We start from the raw sequence: 17,156 nt of genomic DNA on the forward strand, positions 1-17,156 counted from the left end.
CTCCAGCTCAGGACACCGATGCCCACACTCACTCCCTGCCCACACTCACTCCCTGTCCACACTCACTCCATGCCCACACTCACTCCCTGCCCACACTCACTCCCTGCCCACACTCACTCCCTGTCCACACTCACTCCATGTCCACACTCACTCCATGCCCACACTCACTCCATGCCCACACTCACTCCCTGCCCACTCACTCCCTGCCCACACTCACTCCCTGCCCACTCACTCCCTGCCCACACTCACTCCATGCCCACACTCACTCCCTGTCCACACTCACTCCATGCCCACACTCACTCCCTGCCCACTCACTCCCTGCCCACACTCACTCCCTGTCCACACTCACTCCATGCCCACACTCACTCCCTGCCCACTCACTCCCTGCCCACACTCACTCCCTGCCCACTCACTCCATGCCCACACTCACTCCCTGCCCACTCACTCCATGCCCACACTCACTCCCTGCCCACTCACTCCCTGCCCACACTCACTCCCTGTCCACACTCACTCCATGCCCACACTCACTCCCTGCCCACTCACTCCCTGCCCACACTCACTCCCTGCCCACTCACTCCCTGCCCACACTCACTCCCTGCCCACTCACTCCCTGCCCACACTCACTCCCTGCCCACTCACTCCCTGCCCACACTCACTCCCTGCCCACTCACTCCATGCCCACACTCACTCCCTGCCCACTCACTCCCTGCCCACACTCACTCCCTGTCCACACTCACTCCATGCCCACACTCACTCCCTGCCCACTCACTCCCTGCCCACACTCACTCCCTGCCCACTCACTCCATGCCCACACTCACTCCCTGCCCACTCACTCCATGCCCACACTCACTCCCTGCCCACTCACTCCCTGCCCACACTCACTCCCTGTCCACACTCACTCCATGCCCACACTCACTCCCTGCCCACTCACTCCCTGCCCACACTCACTCCCTGCCCACTCACTCCATGCCCACACTCACTCCATGCCCACACTCACTCCCTGCCCACACTCACTCCCTGCCCACACTCACTCCCTGCCCACACTCACTCCCTGCCCACTCACTCCCTGCCCACACTCACTCCCTGCCCACACTCACTCCCTGCCCACTCACTCCCTGCCCACACTCACTCCATGCCCACACTCCCTGCCCACACTCACTCCCTGCCCACACTCACTCCCTGCCCACACTCACTCCCTGCCCACTCACTCCCTGCCCACTCACTCCCTGCCCACACTCACTCCCTGCCCACACTCACTCCCTGCCCACACTCACTCCCTGCCCACTCACTCCCTGCCCACTCACTCCCTGCCCACACTCACTCCCTGCCCACACTCACTCCCCACTCACTCCCTGCCCACACTCACCTCCAGCTCGGGCGCCCCGCAGGCCACACCGGGACGTTCAGCTGGAACAGAGCAGTTGCGAGGCGGGCGGGTGGTTTGGTTTTCGTTTATTTTTTTACAAAAGCCCCTAAGTCTATGGCTTCCAGGAAGCGTGAGGGCGGCGCCGTCCCTGCCCCCGGCCGCACAGCCCGCCGGGTTTAAGGCGATCGAGTCCGCGGGGCGGCCAGCTTTGGTGCAGCACTTCGGTCGGGGGGCGGCCGCCCCGCCGGCCCCTTTGGTCTGGGGCGCCCCCCGCGCCCGGCCCGTGTCCGTCCGCGTCCGTCCGTGTCCGCCCGTGTCCGTCCGCGTCCGCCCGTGTCCGCGACGGCCCCGCGGCTCCCGGACGCGCACCGACCCCGGCGGCCACGGCGCGGGCGGCGCTCACTTGTGCCGCTGCAGGGACTTCCGCTTCCGCCGCTTGAAGAAGCAGCAGCACCTGGGGGCGGGGCGAGCGGGCGGTGGGCGGGGCCACGTGGACGCAGTTGGGGCACGTGATCGCAGTGGGTGGAGCGAGGGGCGGAGCCACGCAAGCGCAATGGGCTTGTGGCAGTGGGCGGGGCGAGCGGGCGGTGGGCGGGGCCAGGTGAGGGCAGTGGGTGGAGCGAGGGCCCACGTGAGCGCGGTGGGCGGGGCAGGGGGCGGGGCCGCGGCCTTACTTGGTGTCGTCCGTCGCCTCCACCTCCGCGGGCGCCGTGATGGGCGCGTTGGAGTGTCCGGCCGTGGGGTCGTCCGCGTTCAGCTCCCCGTTGGTGGAGTTGAGCGCCTGGGGGGCGGCTGGTGCAGTCAGGCCCGCCTGTCCGCCCGTCCTCCTGTCCTCCCGTCCGCCTGTCCTCCCGTCCTGTCCTCCTGTCCGCCCGTCCACCTGTCCTCCTGTCCTCCTGTCCTCCTGTCGCCTGTCCGCCCGTCCTCCTGTCCGCCCGTCCGCCCGTCCTCCTGTCCGCCCGTCCTCCTGTCCGCCCGTCCTCCTGTCCGCCCGTCCTCCTGTCCGCCCACGCAGCCCGTCCCCCCGGGGCCCCCACGCACCTGGTTCTTGCTGTGCGTCTGCCCCTTGTCCCGGGGCGGCGGCTGCGCGGCCAGGTCCGAGTGCACGGTGCCGATGGGCGTGGGCTGGGCGGGCGGGGGGGTCAGAGCACGCGGCGCACCCCGCACCCCAGAACCCGCACAGCACACACACCCCGCACCCCAGAACCCGCACACCTCACACACCCCGCACCCCAGAACCCGCACACCCGCACACCGGCCCCGCACACCCCGAATACCCCGCACACCCGCACCCCGGCCCGCAGCGGCCCCACCTACCAGCGGCTTCCCGGCCCAGTCGTACTCGTAGTCGAACACGAAGCCGCTGCGGTCGAACAGGTCGGTGAAGAGCTTGCGCAGGTAGTCGTAGTCCGGCTTCTCGAAGAAGTCCAGGCGCCGCACGTAGCGCAGGTAGGTGGCCATCTCCTCTGCGGACACGGGCTCGTGGGCGGGGCTCGGGAGGGCGGGGCTCGGGAGGGCGGGGCCTCGGGAGGGGGCGGGGCTTGCGCAGAGCCGCACCAGGACGTGGGCGGGGCTCGGGAGGGCGGGGCCTCGGGAGGGGCGGGGCTCGGGAGGGCGGGGCCTCGGGAGGGGGAAGGGCTTGCGCAGAGCCGCACCAGGACGTGGGCGGGGCTCGGGAGGGCGGGGCCTCGGGAGGGGGAAGGGCTTGCGCAGAGCCGCACCAGGACGTGGGCGGGGCTCGGGAGGGCGGGGCCTCGGGAGGGCGGGGCTTGCACAGAGCCGGACCCGGGTGTAGGCGAGGCTCAAGGCGGGGCCTCACATGAATTGGGCGTGACGGGGCGTGGGCGGGGCTCACGGGGAGGGGCGTGGGTGTGGCCTCAAACGGAATGGGCGGGGCTCACGGTGAGGGGGTGTGGGCGGGGCCTCACGTGCGATGGGCGGGGCTCGCGGGGAGGGCGTGGCCAGGCGGGCTCACCTGGGAAGTTCTCGCACAGCACCTCGATGGGCGTGGCGCGCTTGGTGTCCCCGATCTTCTGGTAGCGCTCCTTGAGGGTGTCGGCCTGGGGCGGGGTCGGCACGGGGTCAGCACAGGGAATGGCACGGGGTCAGCACAGGGAATGGCACGGGGTCAGCACAGGGAATGGCACGGGGTCAGCACGGGGTCAGCGGGGTCGGCACGGGGTCAGCACGGGGTCGGCGGGGTGAGCACGGGTCGGCACAGGGTCAGCACGGGGAATGGCACGGGGTCAGCACGGGGAATGGCACGGGGTCAGCACGGGGAATGGCACGGGGTCAGCGGGGTCAGCATGGGGTAGGCAGGGTCGGCGGGGTCGGCACGGGGTCAGCGGGGTCAGCAGGGTCAGCACGGGGTCGGCGGGGTCAGCAGGGTCAGCACGGGGTGAGCGGGGTCAGCAGGGTCGGCACCCTCACCCCCGCCCCGGGACCCCCGCACCTTGAGCCCCTGCCAGGGCAGGCTCCCGCGCAGGAAGTACATGAACATGTGGCCCAGCGCCTCCAGGTCGTCGCGCCGGCTCTGCTCTGGGGGCACACGCAGGGCGGGGTCAGGGGCGCCCGGGCTCGGGGTCAGGGGTCGGAGGTCAGGGGTCGGGCGCTCACCCTTGCCCAGGTGCGTGTTGATGCTCATGTAGCGCGCCGTGCCCGTCAGGCTCTTGTGCTCGCGGTAGGGGATGTGCTTCCGGGTCTCGGGGTCGATGTACTCCTTGGCCAGCCCGAAGTCGATGATGTGGATGGCGTGCTGCCGCTTGGAGCCCGGCCGGCCCACCAGGAAGTTCTCGGGCTTCACGTCGCGGTAGATGAGGCTCCTGGTGTGCACGTACTCCATGCGCGAGATCTGCGGGCGGCGGCGGCTCAGCCCCGCCCCGGGACCCGGCCCCGCCCCCAGCCCCGCCCCCAGCCCCGCCCAGGGACACAGGCCCCGCCCCCAGCCCCACCCCGGGACCCGGCCCCGCCCCCAGCCCAGCCCCGGGGCCCGGCCCCGCCCCAGCCCCACCCCTGGGACCAGCCCCACCCAGGGACACAGCCCCGCCCCGCCCCAGCCCCGCCCCCGCCCAGGCCCCGCCCCGCACCAGCTGGATGGCGATCATGAGCACCGTCTTGAGGGTGAAGGTGCGGTCGCACAGGTCGAACAGGTCCTCCAGGCTCGGCCCCAGCAGCTCCAGCACCATGGCGTTGTACTTGCCGCACGGCCCGAAGTAGTACACCTGAGGGACGCCCTCTGCAGGCGGGGCGGACGGGGCGGCTGGGGCGGCTGGGGCTGCGAGCCGGCCCTCCCTCACCCTTCCTGCCCACCTCTCCACTCTGCCCTCCCTCACCCCTCCTGCCCTCCCTCACCCCTCCTGCCCACCCTTACCCCTCCTGCCCACCCTCACCCCTCCTGCCCACCCTCACCCCTCCTGCCCTCCCTGCCCAGCCCCGCCATACCCACCTGCCGTGCTCAGCTGCTTGTAGAAGCGGTACTCCAGGTGCAGCTGCGGGGCCCGGGACTTGATGGGCTCCTGGGGACAGACGCAGGGCACTGGAACCCAGCACACACATGGGTGGGGGCCGGGGGCGGGGGCGGGGGCACACTCACCAGTTTGATGGCCACATATTCATTTGTGTAGAGATTCTTTCCTGTGGGGACAGACACGAGTGAGGACGGCAGCCCCCTCTCCCCCCAGGAGAGGGCCGGGCCCCCAACCACACACACACACGCCTGCCTCTGCCTCCCAGCCAGCCCTCCTCACTCGGGGCCACAGGGCACCTATGCACAGGCCTGCCCGGCACATGCACAGCCCCAGCTTATCCAGCCAGCCTGCCCACCACTGGGCAGCCTGGCAGGGGGCGGCGGGCAGAGGCCCAGACAGGGGCAGGCAGGTGCCAGTCCACTGCAGCTGGCCTCAGGGGCTTGCAGGAGGCCGCACCCTGCTGTGTGGCTCACAGAGCCTCCTCCTTTGTTCTGGGAGTGTGGGGTGCCCCCTCCCCGCATCCCCAGCTCTGCTTCCGGCACTTCTGGAGTTGCTTCACCTCGGAGGGTGCTCACTGCACCCCGTCAGCCACTGGCTGAGTGTTCGATGGGCATACAGTGCGACATGTCGGGCAGGCGCTGGGCATGCGGCCCTGTACGCTCACACCTGCTCCCAGGGAGGGCCTGTGTCAGATCCCCCACAGGACCTGAGGCTGTCCACCTCGCCACAACTGGGCCACGCAAGGTTGTGCCTGATTCTGTGGTCAGTTCTGAGATATGGATGTCTGCCCTCGCTGGTTCCCTCCTCAAGTGCCTCCTGACTGGGCCAGGCAGGAGCCAGGAGCTCCTCGTGGTTCTCCCCTATGGTGCATGGGTCCCCCACTGGGGCCGTCACGATGCCCCCTTGGGTGTGTGGCAGCAGGGAGCCGGATGGGGCACAGCCAGGACTTGAATCCAATGGGTGCCCAAGGCAGAGGCCACCTCTCCGAGCTGCCGCCTGCAGCTGCTCACATAGGCTGTCTGTAACGGCCAGCCTAGCCACTTGCCACTGCAGATCACAGATGGACGGCTGGCACAGTGTGGCCCTCCCGTCCCCTGGACGGCATGGATGGCAAAGGCTCACACAACCTGGTCCCATGCTCTAGCCCAGCGACCCCCAGGCCGTGCGCTCATGGCGCTGGGCCCCTCTGGGTCAGACATGGGCATAAGACAGTGTCACACACAGCCTGAGCCATCACATGCCAGGAGGGGCATGGAGGGCACCGGAAGCCACAAGCCACAGGGACAATGGCCTAAGGTGAGCGAGCTCAGCTTGATGGGAAAATGTACAACTTGTGTGTCAACTTTGTTTCAGAATCTACACTTCTCCACATGCCAGGATGCTGAGGATGCCGAGGATGCCAGCCTGTGCCTCAGCACCCACCACCCACGTCTCCAGGGCCATGCCCCAAGCCCTTCCAGGTTCGCATGTGCCTGCAGATGCCCACTGAGGCAGAGCCCTGGGCAGGGGGCCTGGAAGGCTTCGTAAAGGGGCCCCCAGCGCCCCCTCCTCCCTGTCCTTTCCCTGACACAGCCCTAGACCCTGGTAGGCTTGGTGCTCCTGCCTCACCTCCTGAGAGGTGCCCAGGAGTGCGGTCGAGGAAGTGTGCCGACCACAAGCACACACACACTCTAAAGGGGAAGACGGGCAGAACGCCCGTGCCAGGGGCTCCCTGCAGCACCACGGCAGGCAGGAAGATGGGGCTGGGCTGGGACGGGGCCCAGGGGCAGCCTCACCCCCAAAGGCATACCGGCGTGGAGGGGGAAGCAATGCCACGGCCCCTGGAGCTCCCGCTGATGCCCCGAGAGAGGCTGTGATGCCCTGCACCCACTGGGGGCCCAGCCAGAGCTTTTGGCTCCCGCCTTTGCCAGTCATCAGTCATTTGGGGAGCAAAGGAGCAAATAGAAGATCTTTCTCCCCCTTCCTTCCCCCGTGTCAACACCTCCTTTCAAATTCACAGTCTTCAAAATCTTAAACGTACAAACAAAAAAAGGTCCTTTTAAATTCTGGGCATTCCAGCTCAGGGGGTTCTCGCACCAGCCATGGCCACAGACCTGGCCGGGGTCGCCCGACTCTGAACTGGCCCAGCACCGGCAGCTCTGCATCCATTTCAGCAGGGAACCAACAATGGGAGACTTTTTGCTCTTTCTTACACTTCCTTTCCAATAAACATGCTTCTTAAAAAATTTTAATTAAAATAAATGGCCTCAATACAGCCCAAACTTGGAGAGCAACGTGGCAGGTTCAGGGTGTCATGTCTGGGCCCCTGAACCCCCTGTGGGGGTTCAGGGACCCAGAGACAAGCTGGGTAACAGGAACAAGCAGAGAGCTCAGGGGAGGCAAGGCTTGGGCGCCGACTGGTGGGGACCCGGCCGTGTGGCGGGCCCTGCCTTGGGGACCCCTGTAAGTACCCGGCCCCCTGAACTGCAGGGGAGCCCCGCGGCCCAGGTGCGGACACCCATGCCAATCGGGGCTGCCCGAGGGCCCTGTAGCCGCTCTCCCACCTGCCCCAGAGCGGGGCCTCACCTAGGCGAAGCTCCCCGAAGTTGCCGCAGCCGATCTTCTTCCCGACACGGAAGTTGGGGCCCACCATGAGGACCCCCGAGCTGGTGCCTGAGCCGCGCGGGCCGTGGCTGCCGCGGCCCCCGCCAGCTTTGGACACCCTGCGGCCTTCCTCCAACTCTGCTCTCCCTCCTTTCTTGTCAAAATCCATCAGTTTGTGATAGCCTGCCTTCTCCACGGTGACCGCCTGCCACGCGGACGCCGAGGCTGCAAGGCCAAGGTCACAGGTGCGCGCCGGCCGGCTGGCGGCTCTGCTACTGAGGCGCCGGCGTCCTGGCGGGCCAGGCCGGGCCGCTCATATTCGTGGCCTGGGGTGGGCTCCTGGGCTCAGCAGGCATGCCGCTGACGGGTCCTGGCACCTCAGATCTCGTGGCCACCAGCTGTGGAGAGAGACAGGGTCACTGTTGGAGGCCTGGCTGGGAGCTGGCAGGGGCAAGGTGGGGGAGGGTGGTTCAGGGCAGCAAGTCCTGCCTGGGCACACGGGCACCCCCTCCCATCCCTGGCAGCCAAGGGGTCCCTCAGGAGAGAGTGAAGGGGACCTGGAGCTGCAGGGATGCCTGGGCCAGGGCGTGGGACCCTGACGGTGCCAAGGTGCCAGGGTGCCCAGCCACACAGCACAGCACCTCCTGCAAGCTGGGGTTCCTGGGGCTCCAGGACCATCCACAGTCAGCAAGTGTTTGCAGGGCCCCATGCTTTGCCTCGGGCACCCACACTCAGGGAAAACCGGGGGGGAGGGGTGCCTGGGCTGACTCCGACATTCACCCCAGAACTCAGCACTAGCGTGGGGAGTGGGGAAGGCCCATGATACCCTGGGCCACAGCAGGACAACACACCCACAACTACAAGCGGCACCGGGACCTTGGCCAGCCCCACACTGCGGTGGGTGGATGTGGCTCTCTGGGCAGCTGATGGTGCCCCCTACTGCCAGCACCTCCTGGCCACAGAGCACCATCCACTCACGGCCCACGAATGCCACTCACCACAGCACATGGGAGCTAAACAGACTGCGGATGACCACAGCCAGCAAGGGGGCAGGGAGGCTGACACCCCCACTCTGCAGAGGCCACGGGAGGCTGGGGTCCAGGCTGCCCACACCGTGGAGGCCTGTGCCCAGGCCTCAATCATGCTGACCGCCACCATCCAGCAGCAACCTCTCCAGCTCCTGTGCCCCAGCCAGGGCAGTCCCATCCCAGCCCAGCCTGTACCGAGGCAGACGGCACCTCTCCCCACGCGGAGACAGCAGGACAGGATCGGGCTCCCCAGAAGCTGCCCAGCCCTGGCTGGAAAGGGAGCCCCACAGACAAGCAGGGACACACACTCACACCACCCGCAGTGTCTGGCCTGACTCCACGGTGGGGGATGGGGTGGGGTTGACTTCATCAGCCTGGCCCATTCCCAGTCCATACGAGACCGTGGGAGAACCAAATACAGGCTGCAGACAGCACTCCTGGCGGCCACGGGAGGGCCTGCTGTCTGCACAGCACCCCACACAGGCGCCAGTCTCTGCTCCTCTTCCCATCCAGCTCCCTGCTTGCACACCTGGAAAAGCAGCAGCACACGGCCCAAATGCTGGGGCCCCTGCACCCACGGGGGAGACCCAGCTGGAGCTCCAGGCTCCTGGCTGTGGCCTGGTGGAGCCCCAAAACCAAGAGCAAGAATCTCTTTCCATGCAAGCAATCCAGTGGTGCCAGTTACGTTGTGACATCACAGAAACATCCAGACATCTGGAAGCTTCCCCCAGGCTTTGACTTACTCTACGAAGGAGACGGATAAGGCTATGGCCCTTGCCAGAGCCCGGGGCCGGACCCCAAGACAGCCCATGGCTGGAGCAGTGCAGGCTCTGTGAGCACTGGGGCCGGACCCCGAGACGACCCGCAGCCTCACCTGCCATGGCACGCTGGCACACCAACCAGACGGCTAGGGCTGTGGCGCAGCAGGCATTCCGCTGGCTGGGACCTGCATCCCAGGTCCGGGGTGCGGCCCATCGCTCTACCAGCCGTCCCGCTCCCTGCTAAGCAGCGGGGACGGCTCACGCACTCAGGTCCTGCCCTCCCAGCTTTAGCCTGGCCCAGCCCTGGCTGACACAGGCACTTGGGGAGTGAACTGGGCAAAGAAGACCCAACTGTCCTCTGCTTTTCAAGTATGAGTGACCAAGCCTGACAGAGCCCCACTCCCCGGGTCTGCACTTTCCTGTCAGGGGAGCCCACGCTGGGGGGGGGCCTGTGTCCTGGCCCCCACTCCACGCCCCTGTACCAACCGCTCCCACGGGCGTGTTCCACAGCCTCTGGCTGTGCAGGAGGTGAGGGAGCCAGCATGGGTCCCGGGGCAGCTGTGCTGTCTCTGCCAGCACTCCTTGTCACCCGTCCCCCTGGTCCCCGCCACATCTCGCAGTGGCTTTCACTCTAACATGCTTGCCCACCGCGAGCTTCCTCACAGGCGGTGGGGCAACGGCTCCCTGCCCTGGCACACACGGCAGCAGGCCTGTGCGATGCCGCAACACAGGCACTGTGGGGCGCCCTGGACACCCACACTCAGGGCCTGAACCCACAGGCCTCCTGGCTCCTCAATGAGGGACAAACACGCCGAGGCCCCACGTGCAGGGCAGGGACCCAGCACTGACCACCCAAAGGGTTCCCTGACTGCCCTGCTCATGGCCTGCCGCCCACAGCAGGCACACACACCACGGGGACAGCCCTGCGTAGCCCAGGCAGTCGCATTCAGCAGGAGACACATTGGACGTGCCAACCGACGTCTCCACAACCCACTGTGAATGTGACCCAGTGGTCTGGCCCAGCTGTCCACCCACCTGGGCCCCGTCCACCACGGCCCAGTCCCCTCCGACTGGCCTGAGCAGGGTCCACGGCAGCGCCACAGCACATTTGTCTCACCATCAGAGGAAAGCGATCTGAGGCGCAGTACTGTCATGAAGGGGGGTGGGGATACCATGAGGCACAGGGGCCTCAGGCCTGCTCCCCAAGACACACAGGGGGGTCTGTCCCCCCCGCCTACTGGTTCTCTCAGGCTGCTCTGGCCCCCAGGTCTGGGCCCTGCTAACAGGGAAGGCCTCACTATGCAGCTTAAAGGCCCGGTCAGGCCGCAGCCAGCTCCGTCTCCGTGTAGGGTCATTCTCCCTCCGGCCTCCTAAGAATCCTACACCCCAACGCCACAGTGGCCCAGATGGGCCAGAGCTCACTGTCCTGCCACCATATGAGCCCCTGGGTCAGGAACACGGCGTCAGGCATTCCAGAAGGGCAGCCGGAGGGCGCTGGGGGGGGGGGGTGTCTCTGTGTGCTAAGGCCCCTCCTGCCAGTGCATAGGCAGGCACAGGGTGCCAGTGACCCGCACCACCTGGTGCATGCCTCCTGGCCCCACCTCGCAGCATAGACGAACACGGGCAGCACTGACCCCCCCAGACCCCAGACGTAACAGGCCGTGAGGGGTCACACTGCAGAGCCCACAGCTGGCCCTGGTGACCGTGAGGACACACACAGGGCCCATGCACCAGGCCCTGGTCCCCGCTGACTGAGGCAGGGACCGGTGAGGTGGGGGGAACAGAAATGCTGCCGTCAGGACCGCCTAGGCCTGGGATGCCAAACCTAAAAATAATCACCCCAGAGGAGGGCTGCCAAGTCCTACCCGGCCCAGAGCCGAGCCACGCTCACACGCGCGGCCCCACCTCGGGGTGCCCACCTCAGGCAGTTACCTGCCTTATTCCTGCCGCGGGCCCCCATCTTTCTCAGGGCCCGGCCGGCTCCCCGCCTGGAGGGCCCCGAGAACCCCTTCCTGCAGCCTGCCATCAGTGATGTCACAGACCCTAGGCTGACATCACCTGGCCACCCCGGCCTCGGGAGCAGGAGGCCGACCCCTTCCCAGCAGCTCTGCGCACAGTGGTCCCGGCCTGCAGGCCACCCTGCACCCTCCTGGGAGGGGGGCAGTAGCCCACCACACTCATCCTGCCCAGAGCACCCCAGGACCATGTGCTCGGGCTCCAGCCCCACTGGCAGGGCCAGGACTGCGCACGGGCAGCAGCAGGACAAGGCCAGCCAGGCCTGCAGTTCCTCCTTTTCTTCTTCTTTTTTTTTTTTAAAGATTTATTTTATTTTTATTACAAAGTCGGATACAGAGAGGAGAGAGGAAGTGGAGCTGCCGGGATTAGAACCGGCGACCATATGGGATCCCGGCGCATTCAAGGCGAGGACCTTAGCCACCAGGCCACACCGCTGGGCCCTTCTCTTTGTTTTTAATTTTTTTCTTTTTTTTAATCTGAAAGACAGATTTACACACAAAAAGAAGACAGAAAAATCTCTCATCCACCGGTTCACTCCCCAGATGGCCACAATAGCAGAGCTGAGAAGATCTGAATCCAGGAGCCAGGAGATCCACGCGGGTCTCCCACGCAGGTGTCGAGGCCCGAGGACCAGGTGCGAGAGCAGGGAGCTGAACCACGGCAGAGCAGCCAGGACATGTGTGGAGCCATGTGGGAAACCAGCAACACTGGGTAGTGGGTCAGCCAAGCGAGCCACGGTGCCAGCCCTGCAGCTTCCTCTTTCAAAAATATTTATTTTGGGGCCCGGTATGATAGTGTAGCTGCTAAAGTTCTCACCTTGAATATGCCAGGAATCCCATATGGTCGCCGGTTCTAATCCCAGCACCCCTGCTCCCCATGCAGCTCCCTGCCTGTGGCCTGGGAGAGCAGTGGAGGACGGCCCAAAGCCTTGGGACCCTGCACCCGCGTGGGAGACCCGGAAGACGCTCCTGGCTTTGGATCAGCTCAGCTCTGGCTGTTGTGGGCACTTGGGAGTGAACCAGCAGACAGAAGATCTGCCTCTCTCTCTCACCTCCTCTTTAAAAAACATATTTAGGAAAGTGATGGAGGGAGAAGTGCAGACAAAGCTCTCCCACTGCGGGTTCACTGCCCTGCAAATGCCCTCAACCACTGGGTGCCAGGCCAGGCCAAAGCCAGGAGCTCCATCCAGGTGAGCCTTGGGCTGATGGGGCGGCCCGGGTTACTGCCTTCCCCAGGCGGCCAGCAGGAGCTCATCAGAGGCAGAGAAGCCTGGGCCGGCACTGTGGTGTAATTCATTACTGCCTGCAGCGCCAGCATCCCACAGGGACACAGGTTCAAGACCCAGCAGCTCCCCTACCCAGCCAGTTCCCTGTGTGGGCCTGGGAAAGCAGTTGGAGGACAGCTTCAGTGCGTGGGCCCGGGCGGGGGGCCTGGCCCGGGCCTGGCCGTCCGGGGAGTGAGCCAGCGATGGGACATCAGCCCGCTCACTGTGAGTGCGTTTCAAGCAGGGCCTTGATGAGGAACAGGAATTCAGGAAGGCAGGCCCCCCCAGACGGCCCCTGAGAGCCCCCACTGCCGCCCAGGGAGGTGCTGGCCTGCCGTTGCTGGCGGGGGGGATGCGACCCATCCACGTGTGATGAATGCAAGGCAGACCTGAGGCTGTCCCGGGTCAGAGGGTACCAGGAGACCTTGCCCCAGAAGCAGAGGGCTCAGTGGGCAAGCGGAGGCAGGGCCATGGCAAGGCTAGTTGGCAACACGGGCGGGGCAGTGTGGCCTGGTGGCAGTAACGGGTGACACGGGCAGAGTCATGTGGTTGGCGATGGTAACAGGCAAGGCTGGGCGAGGGCCAGGGCTGGAGGAGTGCTCCCCAGCCTCCGTCGCCTGCCACCCTCACAGGCAGGAAAGCCACAGGAGAGAGGCCCGGTGGTTGCAGCCTCACCCCACAGCCACCAGATGCCAGATGCACCCTGGTGTCTGATGGGTGCAGCTTCACCCCACGGCCACCAGGTGCCAGACACACCCTGGGGTCCGGCAAAGCTGCCGGCATGTTTGAGTCCTGCTTCTGCTTCCAACCACGTGGGGGTCACTGGCCAGGAGAAAGCTCTCCATCCCACTCTGTCCGCCTTTCTGACAAAGAAGCCACCATGGAGGGACAGCTGCGGCTCCAGGAACACGGAGCAAACCAGGCAGGAGGACACGGCGCTGCTGCCACCCGAGCCTGAAGCCCGCCTACTATGCCTGCCCTGGCCTGCACCCACGCCGCCCCCTCCCTGGCCCACTGCGCCCAGCCCTGGTTACAAGCAGCTTCAGGGGTCAGCACGCTGATGTGGGGGCTCGGCCACCCCCGGAGGGCCACTCTCTCTGGGACAGAGGCTAGTCTGAGCAGCTCCCTGTGGATGACCTGAGAGCAGTGACTGCCTCCCGGGGGGACCCGGGTGGAGCTCCCAACTTGCGCCCTAGCCCAGCCACTGTGGCCATCCAGGGAGTGACCCCTCAGCGACTTTGCAATTTTCAAACAAATAAAAGCAGGAAACACCAGGATGACGGCACGCCTTCCCTGGGGCTCCCCGAGGCCTTTGGTGCAGCAGTGGGGTCAGGCCGGGTCCAGGTGCCTGGCCCTGGTCTGCAGGAAGGATGGGTTGTCTTACAAAAGCAGGACAAAGTCCACTGGGCACCAAGGCTGCCACCGCAGGGCCAGGGTCATGCCCCTTTAACACACGGCTGCTCACACGTGGAGCACAGCACACGTGCAAGGTGCAGCCCGAAAAGCCACACGTCATCAGCAGGGCCGTCCACTTGGCTCTCATGTGCGGAGGTGGGGAGCCAGTGGGCCGAGTCACCCAGAATCCACCCGTGGGCGGCACAGCACACACCTGCCCACACATCCACCCCACACAGGCCACCCAGGTGGTTGCAGAAGCAGAGAGAATGGACCGTCTGCTCTGGTGCCTCCAGGAGGCCCTGGCTCTGCTGCCGTGGATAATGCCAGGGGCTTCGGGACCTTAATTAATCTTGGAGGGGCCTCTTTCCAGAAAGGCCCTGCCTCTGGCTGCAGGACCGCCACATACCCTATGGTTAGTTCCCCAGATTCAGGGTCCCCACGGCCAGCACCTCATGGCCAGCTCCCATGCATGGTCAGCCCACTACAGCCAGCCCATCATGGTCAGCTTCCACGGCCAGCACATCCCGTCAGCGCCCACACAGTCATCCCACCACGGCCAGTCTACTATGGTCAGTCCCCCACAGTCAGGGCCCCCACATCCAGCCTCCCGCAGCCAGCATACCCCCATCAGCACACACACAGAGCCAGCACAGCCGTGGGCAGCAGGACCTACTGTTCATCCACAGGCTCACATCCCAGTCCTGTGTCCAGACCCCATGGGGAGACACTCACCGACAGGCAGGGGGATCTCCCTGGGGCACCCTGGGCTCCTGCCCCAGGACAGTGGGAGTTACCCCTCGGGGAGGCAAGAAACTTTTGAATGACCAGGGAGCTGCCATCACCCCGACTTCCAAGGCCCAAAGTGCCTGACTGTGGGTTGAGGTCGCCCCTGAGCGGGCTCTGGTTCCTATGAGCTTCCTCTAGGCCTCCTGGGAAAAAGGTTATCTCCATGGGACGGCCCGGGGCGGCCAGCACCAGGCTGCAGGGTGGGAGGGCCGGGTAGACATAGCCAGGCCATCCCACCCGCATGGGACCACCTGCCTTGGCCCCAGGGTGGGTCCACCAAGGGCCAGGCACCTGCCCCTTTCGGGGAGGGCTGGCGCCTCGACAGCAGAACGAGGCTGGGCTCCAGGCCCTGGGACACACGCAGGTAGGGGTGAGACAGGCCCCTGCTCAGAAAGGCGGTCTGGTGGGGGGGCATGCAGTGTGTGGACTGTGTGCGTCCTGCTGCACTGCACACAGCTGGGCCAGGAGTGGAGCAGAGGACGGTGGGGTCCAGGATGGGGCCTCCCTGACTTCCTTACCTGAGGCAGGAGGAAGCCGCCTGGGGTGGAGACCTGGACCGTTGTCCCCAAGCCGGATGCCCACACCCCCCCCCCCGCAAGTGTGCTTGCACGCACACACACACGCACACTCAGACCACACAGCCGGCAGGAACGCCCACCTACTTCCTCCCACAACCCAGTAACCAAGGAGGGTGAGACACGCTGCATGGGACCTCATAGTGCCAGGGGCCAGCTCCTCCCACCTCCCCAGGGCTCCAGGGGACCCCAGCCTTCAGCATGGCTCACAGGGGAGCAAGAGGCGGAACAACACCCTGGGGTGGCCTGCAAGGCTGCAGTGCAGCTGGGGTGGAGGACAGAGGCCGCCTTGCTGGGTGCTACCCCACTGGCGGAGCTGCTTGGGGGCCCCCTGGTGTGCTCTCCTCCCTTCGTCTCCCCACCCACAGCAGGGGAGGAGGCCGCGTCCACCTCCACACGCGCCCAGGGCTGTCCCAGGCCCACCTGGCCCCCTCCAAAGGCCCACAGCAGCAGGGCCGGGATCCACAACTGGCTCACACATCCTCCCCTCCCACCCCATCCGTGTTTCCGGAAAACAAAGCTACTGGTGGCCAGGGAGGAAGGGGAAGGTGCGGCCAGCAGGCTGGGGAGTTCCCAGGGAGCACCGCAACAGGTCCCCTCCCCTGCAGACCCCCGAGCCCCAGGACCCCAAAGCGGGAAGCAGGGGTACAGTGGGAACCCCCAGGGGAAGGCAGGGTGCACAGGTGGAGCTGGACTACGGTCCAGCCAGGGGTTGTGGCAGGCTAGGGCTGAGCGGGCAGGGGAGTGGGCAGGACAGGAGACTGGCATCTCAAGTTGTATGGGGGGTCCCTATCTCTTCTCCCGAGGGTCTGCACAGCAGAGCGTGTGGGGGTCCGAGGGGGCAGGGCCTGGAGTGTGTGGGTCCGTTGTCTGCAGGGTGTGGGAGTCTGCATCTGCAGGGTGTGTTTGGGGGTCCAGGGTGCAGGGTGTGGGGTCCGGAGTCTGCAGGGTGTGTGGGGGTCCAGATGCAGAGTGTGTGGGGGTCCAGGGTACAAGGTGTGTGGGGTTCCAGGGTGTGTGGGGGTCCAGGGTGCAAGGTGTGTGGGGTTCCAGGGTGCAGGGTGTGGGGTCCAGAGTCTGCAGGGTGTGTGGGGATCTGCAGGGTGTGTTTGGGGTGCAGGGTGTGGGGTCTGGGGTCTGCAGGGTGTGTGGGGGTCCAGGGTGTGTTTAGGGTGCAGGGTGTGGGGTCTGGGGTCTGCAGGGTGTGCTTGGGGTGCAGGGTGTGGGGTCTGGAGTCTGCAGGGTGTGTGGGGGTCCAGGGTGTGTTTAGGGTGCAGGGTGTGGGGTCCGGGGTCTGCCGGGTGTGTGGAGGTCTAGGGTGTGTTCGGGGTGCAGGATGTGGGGTCCGGAGTCTGCAGGGTGTTTGGGGTGCAGAGTGTGGGGTCCGGAGTCTGCAGAGGGTGTGAGGGTCCAGGGTGTGTCTGGGGTGCAGGGTGTGGGGTCCGGGGTCTGCAGGGGGTGTGGGGGTGCAGGGTGTGTCTGGGGTGCAGGGTGTGGGGTCCAGAGTCTGCAGAGTGTAGGGTCCGGGGTCTGCAGGGGGTGTGGGGGTCCGGGGTGTGTCTGGGGTGCAGGGTGTGGGGTCCGGAGTCTGCAGGGTGTGTGGGGGTCCGGGGTGCAGGGTGCGGGGTCTGCAGTGTGTGGCGGACAGGCCTGGAGTGTCGGGGTCTGGGGTCTGCGGGGTGTGGGGGAGCCCCAGGGGCAGGCCTGGAGTGCGGGGTCCCTCAGCCGCGGAAGGGGCGAGGTCCGGGGGCGTGGGGGCGTCGGGGTGCCCGGCGCGGGGGTCGTTACCTGCGGGCGGCCGCTCGGCCTCAGCAGCAGCGGCAGCTCCGCGCCGCCGTCCGCTCCGGCGCGCCCGGCTGCGGCGCCCGCGCCCCCGGGGCCGGCCTCGGCATGCTCGGGGCGGGAGGCGGCC

The 17,156-nt window shown here is 66.3% G+C and overlaps 1 protein-coding gene across 1 annotated transcript; it reads right to left on the bottom strand.

Annotated features, from left to right (window-relative positions):
• Positions 1 to 1,706: 1,706 nt before the first annotated feature.
• On the bottom strand, positions 1,707 to 17,118 carry CSNK1G2 (casein kinase 1 gamma 2). Its single transcript, XM_040990547.1, has 12 exons — positions 17,033 to 17,118; positions 7,399 to 7,814; positions 4,959 to 4,999; positions 4,812 to 4,881; positions 4,453 to 4,601; positions 3,983 to 4,217; positions 3,819 to 3,904; positions 3,342 to 3,426; positions 2,684 to 2,832; positions 2,408 to 2,491; positions 2,041 to 2,147; positions 1,707 to 1,820 (listed from the first exon to the last, which is right to left on the bottom strand). Exons 2-12 carry the CDS (start codon positions 7,583 to 7,585, stop codon positions 1,766 to 1,768), a joined length of 1,248 nt encoding a protein of 415 aa, XP_040846481.1. The 5' UTR covers positions 7,586 to 7,814; positions 17,033 to 17,118; the 3' UTR covers positions 1,707 to 1,765.
• Positions 17,119 to 17,156: the final 38 nt, after the last annotated feature.

Source organism: Ochotona curzoniae, unplaced genomic scaffold, assembly GCF_017591425.1.
Source record: "Ochotona curzoniae isolate NIBS_2020 unplaced genomic scaffold, NIBS_Ocur_1.0 contig_605, whole genome shotgun sequence".
NCBI classification, from domain to species: Eukaryota; Metazoa; Chordata; class Mammalia; order Lagomorpha; family Ochotonidae; genus Ochotona; species Ochotona curzoniae.